This window comes from Acinonyx jubatus, chromosome B4, assembly GCF_027475565.1.
Source record: "Acinonyx jubatus isolate Ajub_Pintada_27869175 chromosome B4, VMU_Ajub_asm_v1.0, whole genome shotgun sequence".
NCBI lineage: Eukaryota > Metazoa > Chordata > Mammalia > Carnivora > Felidae > Acinonyx > Acinonyx jubatus.
The window spans coordinates 92,578,209-92,593,909 of NC_069387.1; the positions used below are offsets into that span (position 1 = coordinate 92,578,209).

Sequence of the window (15,701 nt, forward strand, 5' to 3'; positions counted from 1 at the left end):
TTCATGGAATTTTGGAAATACCTAGGTCTAGGTCAGTGTTTTTGAGAATAAGGTCCACAGATCATGGGTACCTGAGTCACTTGTGACATCTATTACACGTGGAGAGGGTGAGGCTCCACCCTTTCCTACTAAATCGGACTCAGTAGTGCTGAAGTTCTCAACCCAGGTCTTCACCCTAGAGTCTCATGTGGGTACTTTTAGCAAATACCAATGTCTTGGCCTTATCCCTGGAGATTCTGATTCTATTGGTCTACAGTGAATCCGGGCATCAGCATCCATGTAAAATCTTCCTGATTGGCTTAATGGAATTGGATACAGGCAGTCACACATGTACCAAGCTCTGCCGGAAATTCTAGCACACAGCAATATTTGAAAATCACTGCCCAACCGAATGAAGATCCTATTTGTTCAGTATTTGAAGTAAACAGAGTATCAACTACAAAGCCAATATTTACCAACATGAGACTCATTTTAGATAATACTCAGGTTATTTATGTTAGCTTAGAAGGGGGGGTGGTGGTTCTGCCCATCCCTGAGGAATTGGACTTTCTCCGGATGTCAAAAATAACAACGAGCCTGATCACTCTCTTCTCATTTCTCAGTGCGTCTCAAGTTTTTGCATGATCCAGATAATCTGCTTTTTTTTTTTTCTTTTTAAAGACTTGCAGAGCATGAGTAAACCTTATTACGAGAAGTTAATAAACTTGACCTGTCCTGGCTCTGTGCTTAAAGATTTGAGGCAACGGGTCACCCTTTACCTAGAAGCCTGTTCTTGGAGATTTCATGTCAATTGTCTAGCAGTTTTATTCTTGGGATTTCTACTGCAATTTTCAAAAATTACCCCATTTATATCCTGGCTGCAATCGCTGTCATTTGACCCAAGAATAACTTTACCTCTGGTTATTTTTTATTCAGGAGTATAGATCAAATTGTGCTGGTGAGTTCTTTTTTTGGCTAGCAGAATGCAATATGCCGAGTGAGGGTTTATTCAGCGCGTGCACTAAAGCCAGAGTTAGGTCCTCCCCCATACAGCACATCCACCAATTGGGAGGGGACATGTAGAGCAAGGAAAGCTGGTGGTTTTTAATTTTTAGCCCAAACGTACTGAGTGCTTTGCTAGGCTCCGTGAAAGATGAATGACAAGACACTAATGACGATGATGAATACCAAAGATGAATGGCGAGACACTGACGCGTCCTGCAAGAGTGCACAGGCAGGGTGATTTTTGTTATTCCCTGCATGGTCACACATCTCATCTAAAGTAAACCCTCTCTTTGAAAATCAAGGTATCGGGCAATTAAAAGGAAATCTATAGATTGTTGGTTAAATCAATTGAAAGAACATTTATTATGAAATGCAAGGTTATCCTCATCAGCACGTCAGGTCATTATCACCACAGGCCAGTGATCTTTTTCAGAATGTAGTCATAATCCTCATCTCTCGGACTATGTGAACCACAGGCACTGATTCGCCACAGTTTGGTAGCACTGTTAACTGGCTGGTCCTCACACAACCCCATGACCTTGATATGTCAGTCTTCATGCCATGCTCCCTCGGGCCCTGTCCACACCCCTGGCGTTACTATTTCATCTTGCTGTTGTATCTGCCCAGAACTTCCTTGCTCTCTTTTCCTTCTGGCTTTCTGGCCAGTCCAGCTCTGTTCGGCAATTTCCATACTGCTTATCCCAGGAAACCTCCTTAATATTTCAAACCAGGGTAACACACACACACGCACACACGCACACAGTGTTTACTTGCGACTTGAACTGTGGTTTGATGGAGTAAGTGAGACCTGTTACTTTAAGGCAAAATGTTACAGCCCTCAAGCCAAAGGCCTAATTGTGTCCACTGATAATATGCCAGTCTTTACGGATTTTGCCTGCTGTATGGTTGGTCTATTTTGCCTCCGCTGAAGCCAAGGCAGGTGTCTTTAGCTGTTAAAGCAGAGTGTGCAAATGAGCCTCTATTAGCAGAAGAGCTAAAAGCACTGCATCTCAAAACTTGGAGGCAGAATGGGTTTGTTGCCAGTTCTTTCTGTAAGAGAAAGTTGTGCGTTCAGCATCTGAGCCCTTCCCAGAGAGATGGCTTTTTCAGGAAGATTGCAACGTGCCTGGCTCATTTTCATCTCTGTACTGTACTTTCTAAATGAATGGAATGAAGCCATCGGATTCAACTATAACTCTCCTTTAAACTCAATGGTAAGGGTTTAGAAATCCTTGTCAACTGGGAAAATCAAAGGGAGGTAAAATGAGATTGAGGGAGAGAGATGGAATCACATTGTGAAACCACTGTCCTGGCCAGAATGTCAGAATTTTTTTATTTTTACTTTTATTTTTTTTACCATGAACCACGGTAAGATATGTATGGTTCCCCAAACAATTATTGGTTCTTTCACATAATGTGCTCTTTAATATTTAGTGTTCGTCTCTGTTCTATTCTATTCCATTCCATTAAAAATGCTGCTAGCAAGCCATTGAAATGATTTAAGAACCCAATAATGAGTTACAGCCCAGAGTTTGAAAAGCTTGAAATAGGATTTGGTTGAGTAAAATCAGTTTCTGGGGGAGTAATACTGAACAGAGAGATAGAACCTCCTCTCTTTTTCTGATATGGGAAAAACATCTCTACTCAGCCATATCCCTGGCCCCACATTAGTATCCCATTTGGTAGTTCACTGCCTTCTACACATGACACACAGGAAATAACATAGCCCAAATCAGTGCTTTTAAGTGCTTACCCGTCTAGGTGGCCCAGAATTACATTTGCCCTGAACGAATAGATTCGAGGCCGTCTGCAGGTGAAGCTGGAGGAGTTAATAGATATGCTCTAGTGCAGTGGTTCCTAAACTTTGCTGCATATTAGAACGGTCTGGAGAGCTTTAAAAACTCCTGATACCCAGGTTTCATCAGACATCTATTGAATCCTAATGTCTGGGGGTGGGAGCCAGGCATCAGTATTTTTTAAAAAACCCTAGTGATTTCGGCTTCTGACAAAATTTAGGATCATTCACCCTTGTGCACAGAATACACGGCAAGCTGGCCATTTTAGCATTCTTGGCCCGAGTCAAACATCCTGCAGTGCTTCCGGGAGCTTGTTCAAAATGGAGACTCCTAGGTCGTAAGCCCCAGATATTCTGATTCCGTCAGCTGTCTGGGAACCTGTAATTTAAATTTAAAGTACCTTTGAGGGCGCCTGGGTGGCTCAGTCGGTTAAGCGTCCGACTGTGGTTCAGGTCATGTTCTCGCGATTTGTGGGTTCAAGCCCCACGTCGGGCTCTGAGCTGACAGCTCAGGGCCTGGAGCCTGCTTTGGATTCTGTGTCTCCCTCTCTCTTGCCTCTCCCTCACTTGCACTCTGTCTCTCTCTCTGTCAAAAAACAAATAAACACTAAAAACATCTAAAAAAAATTAAGTACTTTTGATAATTCAGTGAAAGTTTGAGTAACATTGAGTGGCTGCTTTGATTCAATTCTTAGAACTGTGTGTAACCTTCAAACACTGACCTGCTGAGACTACCCATCGTGGCATTAACTCAAGTAGGGCTAGTTCTACCGTGCACTCTCTCTCCTATATACAGCAAGTGTGCATAGGTGAGCCAAGTTTCACTCACAGGATGACATTCTGTCTGTTCTGGGCACATCATGTGAGACTACAGGGGTAACTGACTCAGCCTGTAAAAGTTCAGCCAAGGGAGTGAAAACTGGCACAACCCGTGAATACCACCGTCTCCTTGATCATCTCTGTGTCGCATGGAGCAGCTGGAGATTTTACAGAGACCAAGGAGCCCCAGTGTCAGGGAATGCCTCTGGAAGAATTGAACAGCAGACCACAGGGCAGAAAGTCAATATTATACAACATCTATTTGATTTTACTTAGTGAGAGAAGATCACAGCTTACGTGAGCTAAGTATGGGGCTAGCCTTCCAACCAGTGCATCCAAAGGCAGAACTTGTATCTTAACAGCCACTTGACAATTGAGAGCTTGGTTAGTTGTATTAATGTCTGTTAACTGTAAGTGTTGCTAAAATTGCTGGTGGGGTCTCCTCATTGTAGAAGAAGTTTGAGGAATATCATGTTAAGATTCCAGGGCTTTAAGAAAACTGAAGAGTGCCCTTTCCTCAAATTTTACTCTTTTCTGACCACTTTTACTGGCCACCAAACACAGAAGGAAACTATTTTAGAGAAATAGAGATACAATGCAGAGATATAAAGTTTAGCCGTAAATATATTTGTACTTGTCTCTGAAAACGATTCGTGTGAGAAAAGATTTACAGTAATTTTTACGGATTCTTGAAGACAGGGACCATACCTATTCTTGCTTCTCGCTGTGTTCCCGTGCTCAGCACAGCGCTTGGCATATAATATACACTCAATAGATCTTTTTTAAATAAGCAAATGCAAGACAGATGTAACAACAGCTTTAGTAACATTTCTTTTAGAGGAATGCATATAATTTCCCATTACCTATTTTTGTGCTTCTGGTGAGTAATTTTGAAGGGAAATATTTTTTTTTTCCTGGTCACCATGAAACACCAGATAAAATGTTTCAGTTCAGTCTCAAGCCATAACATAAACACCCAATTAAGGCCATCACTTGACTCGGTGAAGGTCTGGAATTGTGCACCTGACTTGACTTAGAATGAATGACATCTTCCAGGGTTGGTGATTGGAATGACTGGAATTTTCCAGGACAGGTTTGTTGCCAAAAAATAAGAGAGACTCTTCTATCACAGCTCCTCTGGTAAATAACTGATGACAGGCCAGTTCAGGGAATTTTTAGTGTAACTGATACTATTTTGCACTCAATTGTTATTTCTATTTTCATGTGAGCAGAAATAAAACTATTTTATTTTTAATTTGACAAATTTAACCTGTAACATCAGAGCATATGCATTACCCCGGTAGCATGCATTTGGTCCTTCTGATTTTCCAGGCTAATGTAACTTGACTGTCCAACTTCAAAGCAAGGAAAGTTTAGGGACTAGCAGGTGAGAGCCCCAGCCCATCCAGCTCTGGTCTAGGGGTTTCCAGGTGCCTCAGAAGGACATGCTGATCTTCCTTCTCTCTGCCCTCTCACTCAGTTCCTCCTGGCCAGCCCTGAATCTTTGTGGCAGGGACCCTTCCTGAAGCAAGGCAAAGAAAAGGTTAGAAGGAAACTCCGATGGCCTTAAAGCCTATTTTGCTCAGAATGTGATCTGGGGACCCCTTGCCTCAAAGTCTCTAGGAGCAGGTTAAATACATTCAGTCCTGGACACCACCCCAGGTCTACTGAGTCAAAATCTCTGGGGGTGGTGTCTTGGGATCTGCATTTTTGGCAATATTGATTTTGAACAGTATCTAATGTGCACTGAGGTTTGAGAACATGTACTTTTTTCTGACAGGTGATTCTATGTAGGAAAGTCACCTGGCAAGAAGTAGGTATTTTGTGTCCTCCACAGTGCCTCCAGCCTTTGCCCCCACTCCTCGGGGGCCCCTGTGCTCCACTCACCAGCCCTGTCTGCCCTTAGGCGGAGCAGGTGTCCTGGCTGTGGCTCAGGACATCTGCCAGACATTTTCCGCCATCCCTGAACTTCCTGTTCTTCCCAGAAACGTTGGCACAGGCCAAAGACAGTCAGACAGTGGCGGAGGCGTGTGTCCAGTTGTCGGAGCTTGGACACTAGCCCCATGTGCAGACTGAGTCAGCCCTCTCTGCTGGGGAAAGGAGCAAGAAGTCTGGTGAGTCAGTGCTTCCAGTCGGCAGAGAGGGCGCCCAGTCGTGGGGTGGGCCATGGGGCGGTCAGGAAGGACCCTGACTCTGGGGCGTGTCCCCCAGCTTCGAGGGCAGTGGCTTGGACCCTCTGCCTCGCTGCCTGATGCACAGACTTTATGTTCCTGGGGGCCCAAGCTGCCTTTTCTGCTTTTTGAGAAAAAAACTACTTATGAGAGCAGTGGGGACGTGTCCACTGTGAGGTCCGAGAAGACCCCAGAGGCACCTGCAAAGGCTTCAACCCCCTCCTGGCTCCATCGGTTCTCTCCTCCTTCAGAGGCTCCACATAAACCGAGCGAGAGATTGAAGTCAGAATGATGCCCACTATGGCCATGCAGGTCTGATTCAAGCACCCTGGATGGCAGCCTCCGAACAGACTGGTGGCAATGCCCCTCTCCAATTCTGGAGGCTCTCGTGTGGTCAAAACCACAAATTCCCCCCTTCTCTTAGTTGTTGCTACTTTGCTATTAGTAATGAATTACTCAGTGGATGCCAAAGCCTTTTACCCCAGGGGTGAGAAAAAGGGGTTAAAAAAAAGAAGCATCCCAGAAAAGACTCCACTCTTTTCAAACTTCAGTGTTTAACACAGCAGCATTAGGAGCCTGGTTAAGTGCTGATTTGCTGAGCTTTACAGCCAATGGTTCTGATCCAGCAGGTCTGAGGTAGGGCCCAGAAATATGCATTTTAAATAAATAACTCAAGGAATTCAAGATGTAAAGTGCCTGTGGGTCCGCAGACTACACCTTGGGACACACTTGTCTAAATGCACATCAAGGAGTGAATACTTCCAGATTCGCTTAGAATGGTCACGGATGTGGGTGGTGGGGAGAGAGGAGTCCAATATTCCAAACGCCTTGGAAAGGGGCAGAGGGTAAACACAGGTGCAAAACAGGCATTTGCACAAGTTTGACAAGGGGTAAGCCTTGGCATTATGAAAGATACACGTACAGGAAATGAAATCACATCATTCTATTCGTCCTCCATATCAACTCGCCCCTCAGAACCGTGCACGACTCGACCTTGTTTGAGCTCAGCTGTGACCAGAGGCCCCAGAGGCCTCTTCATCGCCACCTATCCTGGCTTCCTCCTGCTGTGCTTTGAATATGAAGGTGACGCTGGAAGGGATTTGCTTTGAGAGTTGGGCCTGGCGGCCTGATTCCTGTCCAAACACACTCTCTTCTCCCCCAAGGAGGCGTCGGGACCAGCGACACACCATCTTTATGCATCGAAGTAAACTTCAGCTCTCACTTGTCAATTTGGAACAGGTCAAACCCTTCTTGCTCATTTTTAGGACTTTCTTCAGAGGTGGAAACGCTTACTGCTTTTGATCCTCAGGACATCAGGGTAAGAAAATTAACTCATCATGTGGCATTTTCAACTAGGTCATTCTGAAACAGTATTCAGCTTTTAAATTCGGAGGAGGGGTGACAGGTAATTCTTTAAAAGTCCCTCCTGGCTTTATATCATCACAGACCTGTGTGTATGCCTAGGCCATTTGTATCCTTTATCTGAATCCTTAGCCTACACCCCAGACCGCACTATTTTCTCACGTCTTACCCTGTACTGCAACACCGTCCTCTACTCTCCTCCATGACCACCTGGTCATAGCAGATCCAGAAGACCCAGGATGTCACATCAAGTGAGTCTTCGAAAATGAGCGAAGGGTGACGTTATGCCATTGTGCTGGGTGATTTCATTCTTGATAGCAAGAGCGTCCTTACCACGTGCCAGGTACCGTTCGGAACGCTGTGCAAATATTAATTTATTTAATCCTCACAGAAGCCTGTGAGGTATATGAGTGAGGTGGTATTGTAAGTTCTCATCAGCGCGTTTTATGGATGAGGAAACTGAACGTAACAGGTTAAGTAAATCACGCAGGCCATGCAGTTAGTGAGTGGTGGAGTAAGGATTTGAACTCCTCCTTTGTTCTGAGTCACTACCTATATTGTTTATCTAAGGAGGCAAAACCAAATCCAGGCCAAAAAGGCCTCAAAAAAAAAAAATCCCAAATACCATTCTTTTTTAAAAATCCGTTTTCAAGGACATTTCAGAAAAGGAGACGGGATATGGCAACCTAATTTGAGACTGTCCTCAGTATAAAGGCAGAGTCGTCTCATGGTTTTTATATGGTCTACGTATTCACTACTATATTCCAACAAACTGGCAGATTGCTAACAACGGCCCAGCACAACCACCAATTTTTATTCAGTGTGTGCCAGCAATGATCTCATTTAATGCGCTCCACATTGAAGGCCGCTTTAACCGCTTCTCTCCTAAATATTAACACACCGAAGAGAACCATCCTTCCACCATGACTTGTTCTCAGCACACTGTGTCCCGGAGGACCAGGGAGAACACCTGCATCTACTCTGAGGCATGAGAGAGACGACATACCCGCACGGCCTGGATGACAACTCACCTTCCTGGTTCCCGCTAGAATCTACTTCTGTTTGGAGAAAAGCATTCACCTTAGGAGTTTTGAGCCTGTATCATAATTCTGGCTCCTCTACTAATGGTCCAGGGCCGGTAACAACCTCTCTTTTTTCTCTCTTTTTTTAAAAAATTTTTCTAGTGTTTATTTATTTTTGAGAGACAGAGCATGAGCTAGGAGGTGGGGGAGCAGAGAGAGAGGGAGACACAGAATCCGAAGCAGGCTCCAGGCTCTGAGCTGTCAGCACAGAGCCCAACATGGGGCTTGAACTCACGAATTACGAGATCATGGCCGGAGCCTAAGTGCGAGGCTTAACTGACTGAGCCACCCAGGTGCTCCAGTTATAACCCCTCTGAATCTATTTCCTACCTTTCTCGTGTCTTGTTTTTGGGGTTTTTTTTTTTGGATCCAAATGAAATATTTATGAAAATGGATAAACCATAAAGTGCTAGAAAAGATCAGGTACTAGGGACGCCTGGGTGGCTCAATCCGGAAAGCCTCCTATTTTGCCTCAGATCACGATCTCACAGTTTGTGGGTTCGAGTCCCAAGTCGGGCTTTGTGCTGACAGCTCAGAGTCTGGAGTCTGCTTGGGATCTGTGTCTCCCTCTCTTTCTGCCCCTCCCCCACTCATGCTCTGTCTCTGTCTCTCAAAAATAAGTAAACGTTAAAAAAAAGAAAAGATCATACAATATTAAAGATGATTTTAATAAGTATGATACTTTTTACTCTGGCATATTTATGTAAAGGCCAGTGACTCTCTGCCACTTAATTTAAGGTTGACTGCTGCTTCCCCTCCTTCGCCGCCCTGGCAGACTTCTCCAGAGCGGTAACTACATCTTATTCATCGTTGCCTCTTAAGACTGTCTGGCACATAGTAGGTAATCAATAAATGTTCCTTGAATGAATGAATAAATAAAAGACATTTTCAAAGGAATTTTGAAGGTTCCCATCTAGGATGAGAGGAGTCCGTGGAGGGAAGAGTCATTCACAATACCTGCTTCAACCACATGGTCCATCGTAGGGAACCTTTTGTACACAGCCGTGCTCACCGAGCGGAAGATGAGCAGGGACGTGAGATTCACATAGCGCATCAGGGTCCTTCTGAGCAGGCGCCCGTGTTCGTCGCTTCCGTGAACACTGCTGGAGATGAGGAACATCAGCCTGTCTGGCCAGGGCAGGTTCACAAACTGGTTCCACCATCGGTTCACTACCAGAGTAACATAAAACCCTGTAAAATAACAGGAAGCTATAAAGCAATTTCTTATAGCAGACATGTTGTTGACACTGATGCTTTTAGCAGAATTTCAGCCTCTTTAGGGATCGGGGTGTAAAAATATGTTGTTATCCATACTTATGACTTTGCCCTCCAAAAAAAAAAATAAAAATGTAATTTGTGCCTGGCAATGTCATAGCACCCAGTAAGTGGGTGTTAGAATTCAAATATTGATGGCAAAAATGGGCAGTTAGTGAAGAGAAAGCTTGATTGTCTGATAGCAAATTATTACCTCAAACTTGTTTGGTGTTAATTTAGCGAAAGCAGCCCTGAGGGCAAACTTTATGGATGATTCTGGTTCTATTGCAAGCAGTGGCTTTTCAGGCATGCCTCTCAGCTTGGAAACACTCCCATGCAGAGTCATTGATGTCATCCGAACAGAGACAGTGTGGCTGCGTTCTGCGTGTGACCTATACTTACCAAGCACAAAGGTTACTGGAATTTGTTCAGCATATCTGTCACAGTAAATTGATAATTTTTCAAAGTAACGTTTTTGGGCTCCTGTAAGTAACAATCTGGAGCAAAAATAAAATGCACAGCCCTTTATGATATTATACTTCTGCACCTGCTTTGCAAGTGATATTCAGTGCAAACAATTAAGCACAAATAATTGTAATTTTTTTTAAGAAGCGATAATGCTTTTTTCTACCTAAGCTGATAGATCTCAAAAGCTTTTTAATTGTTGAATGTTTCAAGTACCAATGTTTTCAGTACATAAATGTTATTGGCCATTAGACAGTGGGATTTATTAACTTCCATTTACTTATATGTTTTTTAACTTTTATTTTTAAATACTTTATATTTTAAACTTTTATATGATGAATACATTGGATTTAGAGCAAAATAACTCATTAAAGAGTCCAATTTTCCATTATTCATCAGGTATACTTTAAAAAAGGGTGTCTTGATTAAGTGAACTACAGTTGTTAAGTAATTATGAGGATTAAATTATAACCCTAACCTTGACATCTTGATCTTACGAGTATGCTACTTAGCACATTCTTGATTATATGTGTTGTACTTCAAAGGCTATTATAACCGTTTATTTTAAAACCCGCAATTATTTAAAATATAAAATAACACATAACAACAAGGAGTAAAAATTTTTATTCCTGCATTTGGTGGGTTTGTGTTTGCATAATACACATATCAAAATTTATATTATGCATCTCACCAAAACCCATTTTCTGGTATGAACTTAGGCTAAACCTAAGTTCATTTAATGGAACTATTATTGATATTTATGTTACAGGGAGGGGATTTGCAGTCAGGAGAGACGTCCCAAGGCAGGGTAATCGTAATGGTCGAGATCTACAAGGAGAAGCAACACAAAGAAATTTGCATAAATGAATGGTACAGCTGTTCCAAGGGAGGAAGAAATCCCTGGGAAACATCCATTACAACATATGTCAAAAGGCCTGTTTGAGTCAGTAGAATTTTGATAGAGGAAGCAGAGGGATGATGGGGTAACAGCGAGCCACCAATCAGATTGCGCATGAAGAGCTGGTAGTGACAAAGGAGTTTGGGGTGCAGGATGGGCTTGGAGTTCCTGCCTCAGCTTTGAGGAGGTTTCAGAAATTCTTATTCAGCTTGTTCTTATTCAGCTGCCCAGGCCTGTCAAGGTCATGCCAATGACAAGTCACAGCCATAACAGTTTCCGACACTCAAATAGAAATGGTCCAAGAGGATTTAAAGGCAGAAAGCACAGACCTTAAGGTCAGACAAAGCCAGGTTTGAATCCCAGATCTGCCACTTACAAATTTGGACTTGGAACATATTTTTAAATCTCTCTGAGCCTCAGTTTCCTCACTTGTAAATGGGGACAATAAAGCCTATGTGTTAGGAATGTTATGAGGATTAAAGAATATATCATATATAAAACCACTGAACATACAGTGTCATACTTTTTCGATAATAAAGTGGTGGTTATTATTAACAGCTGGCCAAAGGAAAAAATATTTAGCTAATAGCTCCGTAGAAAGTTTACTAGCTAAAAAGTACTAAAATGGTGATTTTTGTCAAATTCACCCCAAAATAAAAAGAGGTATACTCAAAAGTAATGAAGTCTGGTTTTGTCTCATGATTTTTGCTAAGTATCATTATTTGCTTAGAATAGAATTTTAAAACTTAGGATGATTAGTAGACATGAGAATGATGCTATAATTTTCTACAGGTATGTTTGACTTTCTTGATAAATTCAACCTATCGTGGTTGGTATACCTTCAATCAAGATTAAGAAGATATTTTGACGAGATTTTATAGCTGAACTTTACAAAAATGAAGAATGACTTGCACGACTGATCATTGTTATAAATGTAAGCACTCTTTGGTCTTTAGCAAAAATACGTGCATACAATTTTGTGGGGTATAAGCAAGATATTGAAGCAAGAGTGGAGGCCCCATGGAGGATTTCTGGCCACGATGCAGCTGCTCTGAGTGCTATTCAGAGTGCTATTGCAGCAGTAGCAGCAATAAACTCACATTAGTAAAAATAAACTAATGAGACAATTCTTCTGAAACGTCATGTGTCTTCCACTATTTCATATTCTGAAGCATTAGGTGATACAAAAATACATTGTCAAAATAACGTTGTACTTATAAGACACATCTGAAAAATTATTAGAGGTTTTTAAATAAAACCCCTGATGTCCCTTTACAGATATTTTGATATGCAGCAAAATAGCCCTTCCTATTCTATTTTTGACAATTATCAGCTGACCAAATTACTCTCTCTCTCTTGGTCAAAGGGAGTCCTGTGGCTGCAAAGAAGAAGGTCAGTAAGAGCAATGATAATACGAAGTCGTTCATCAGTATGCGGGAGAGAAAGAACAAACTGAAGTACATAGAAAAGGTGGAAATACAGCCTCAAAAACCTTTAGCTTTTCTATTTTAAGTTTTAAATTCCCCCAGAGTAGAAATGTATGCAATAAGTTTTAATTAAAAAAAAACTAAACACAGATATCACATGTTTTCACTCCTACGTGGAATTTGAGAAGCTTAACAGAGGACCGCAGGGAAAGGGAAGGAAAAATAAGTTACAAACAGAGGGGGAGGCAAACCGTAAGAGACTCTTAAGTACAGAGAACAAACTGAGGGTTGATGCGGGTGATGGTTGTGAAGGAGGGGAAAATGGGAGACAGGCATTGTGGAGGGCACTTGTTGGGACGAACACTGGATGTTGCATGTAAGCGATGAACCACGGGAAATCTACTCCCAAAGCCAGGACTACACTGTACACGCTGTATGTTAGCTAACTTGGCAATAAAGTATTTAAAAATAAATAAATAAAAATAAAATAAAATTAGTTAAAAAAAAAAACCTCATAAAGCTTCCCATTTGCACTACTGGTAACATTTTATTTAGACTATAATTTTAGTCACACAAGTATTTCCTCAACATGATTTTGCTCAAATTTTCTGTCGATCTGACGGGCTTAGGTTGTGATGGTATAAAGAATAAACATCTTCTGTTGTGAACATAATGTACCCCGCACTCAGAGGGTAAAAATAAAATAAATTCGTTTTCAGGCCTCGGCACCACCCTGGAGGAGATCTTGTCATTCCAGGCAAAAGAAAGGAAAGTCACCTGATAGACACCCTTCATGGACATTTCAATTATGTAGGCAGTGGCTATAAGCTGCCAAGTCACAAATTCAAACTATCAATGACATAGCTGAGAGAGGCACCGATGATTATTTGTTCGTGGCCTTTGCCACTCAAAATCACCACTGAGTGAGGAGTTAAGTAATAAATCTGCCATTTTATGCCTCCAGCAAAATCCTGGCAGGGTGCCTAGTATCACATTGTGATCAATTCACATGGGGCTGGCATGAGGGCCACCTGGACATGATAGAGTCTACTTGAGATCCCTAAGCATGGGTTAAGTGTGGATTAAAATACCCTGAGATGAAGAATGCAAGAGAGGATCATGCAAAAGAGGAGATTACATAAGGCAAAAGTCAGCGGCAACCCAAGGCTCAGATTTTTGAGACTGTATTCTTACATGATATTTGATGGCCGTTTAAGGAGACATGCAAAGGAAGGTACCTGTACACCAAACTTATTGCCGTGTAAAAAACAGCAAAGACAATAAATTCCCTGTACAGTAGTTTGTAGATGCTGCCTCTCCACTTGAGGAGTAACCTATGAAATCCAAAAAAAGTCGCATTTGCTACTTTACTGGAGTACGTGACAGTCATCTCGGATAGCTTTTCTATTTTTTTCTAGAAGAGCAAGAAGACAAAACACAAGTAAAAAGCAGTGCTTAAGATGGAGCATAAATCTGTGTCTCAAAGAAACCCAAGCCGGTCACCAGTCAACCATCTCCCCATTTTGCCTTTCTCTGTTTAAACCATTTGGAATTTGGAGATAACCAACGTCTCCATGTTAAATCTTTTAGTAGAAAAGGGGAGGAGAGTAGTCTCTGGAAAGAGTATTATTAGAACCCGGCTTAATTTATAAATATTATTTTCAAGTTTTATAGTCATGACTTAGTAATATTTGAACGAACGAATGAATATGATATATGAAATATGTTGTAGAATCACCCGTCATGTTATTTTCCTAACCCACGGGAAGATTCAGGGTACTGATACGCTATATTAATTGATATTTTCAAAGGCACTGGCCATACTTACTGTTTGGGTCTTTATCTGCTACAGTATGTAAAGAAGTGTTTATTTCACCCTTAAATTTCATAAGGGGAACTTAATGGCTCTCTTCTGAGAACTCAGGAGATATTGTTGAAAAGAAGCAAGACTCTTAAGAGAATTTAATTGATGGGTCACTTTTGGTGGTTTTAGTTGGATGTGGGTATCTCTCTAGCAGAGCTGCAAGTGCACGGTTGACACTGTACATTTCAAAAGGCAGGGCCACAGGGATAGTATACAGAAGGTGCACTTCCCTTTGGAAGTCATGCGTAAAAGGCTTAGGGAGGTTCACTTTCTGTTTGGAGCCGACCAAAATAAGGCCATTATTTAGGGCTCTCTCCACGTGGATCTGTTCCACAGATACGGGTAGAATGAGAATTGGACCCCTATGCCTCGTTTCAGTGAGTTCTCTGGCATTCATTGCTTTTCAACAAGACATCAAACATTCAGGTTCTGAGACGGCCCCGAACTAATCTTTGTTTGAAAATCCTGCACCACCACTTTCTAACATGGAGCATATACAGAGAAAATGAAATTTCTCGGAAATCTTTCTTGTTTCCAAAGAATCTCTGAGGGGAGTCTTCCAGAGCTACTTAGATGGAAATTATGGAGGTCTGAGGTAGAAGTGGGCAGATTTCTCATATAAAGTAGCCTGCAACCCACATTTTATCTAAACGGGAAGATGTTCTGTCTTTCTTCAGAGGTGGGAAAACAATCCAATTCTAATTTGCCTAGTTTCCCTAAAGAAATAAAACTCTGGCACTATATTCACAAACTTAAGCCTTCAGCATCACTGATTTTAGTAAAGAAACCAGGACTTTTGGCATAAGTAAGTGGCATTACGAGAGGACGGGAATCATGCCACAGCCAGTTTCATTTTTCCATTTTACCTTGTCTATCTGTGTAATGTGAGTACAGTCAAAACTGGGAGAGAGGAGCCTAATAAATTAACCACATTTTATAATTTGTTCTCGTGGGCAGCATCATTTTAAATAACAGTCCTCCACTTTTTTTTCGTTTAACCATCCACCCTTCTATTTCGGCTATCAGAAAAATTAAGATCAGACAGAGTAGAGATCAGAATTAAAATGCATAGATATACTCTCTGTGCACTAACCTATTTCTTTGGTTTCAAGTCTCCGACGGGAAAGAAACTCTTCCAATTTCAGGCTCCCCCTGAAGAGGTGCCTTCAGGTCGGTGTTGCGTTCGGCTCCGCTCTTCACTCACGCACAGTCAGATTTTCTTTCCTTCCCTGGCCACCGAGAAGACCCAGAGGGTGACAAGTACAGGAGTTAAATGTTTTTCCACTTGTGGAGGCCTGTTTATGCCAATTTGCCCACTGATGACAGTTATAGCCGGGAACAAACAGAAGCAACAGCTGCTGATGTAGCTTTTTCCTCATCTATAATTATAACTCCACCTGCCGCCCAAAGTACCCCTTTGAATGAGAAGTCGGAGGTGACGTGAAGGAGATTGGGCCATTGAAGTACGTTATTTCATTTTGGTTCTACCCTGGGATCAAGGAAGAGAGATCCATTTTCCCCTACAAGGTTCTGAAGAGGCTCCACTGGTCAAAAAAGGGAATTAGGACAGTCTGTGTGTG

At 42.1% G+C, this 15,701-nt stretch overlaps 1 protein-coding gene across 3 annotated transcripts in view; it reads right to left on the reverse strand.

Moving 5' to 3' along the window:
- Nucleotides 1-15,489, reverse strand: part of BEST3 (bestrophin 3) — a 39,259-nt gene extending 23,770 nt beyond the window's left edge. The window contains exons 1-4 of one of the 3 annotated variants that reach the window (XM_053226483.1): nucleotides 15,215-15,489; nucleotides 13,496-13,671; nucleotides 9,870-9,964; nucleotides 9,171-9,404 (exon numbers count right to left, since the gene is read on the reverse strand). In XM_053226483.1, the coding sequence (XP_053082458.1) occupies nucleotides 9,171-9,404; nucleotides 9,870-9,964; nucleotides 13,496-13,647 (481 nt within the window). In that variant the 5' untranslated portion in view covers nucleotides 13,648-13,671; nucleotides 15,215-15,489. Of the gene's footprint in view, nucleotides 1-9,170; nucleotides 13,672-15,214 lie in introns of those variants that run through there. The other 2 variants (XM_053226485.1, XM_053226484.1) reach the window with 2 other exon arrangements.
- Between the last annotated feature and the right edge of the window lie 212 nt (nucleotides 15,490-15,701).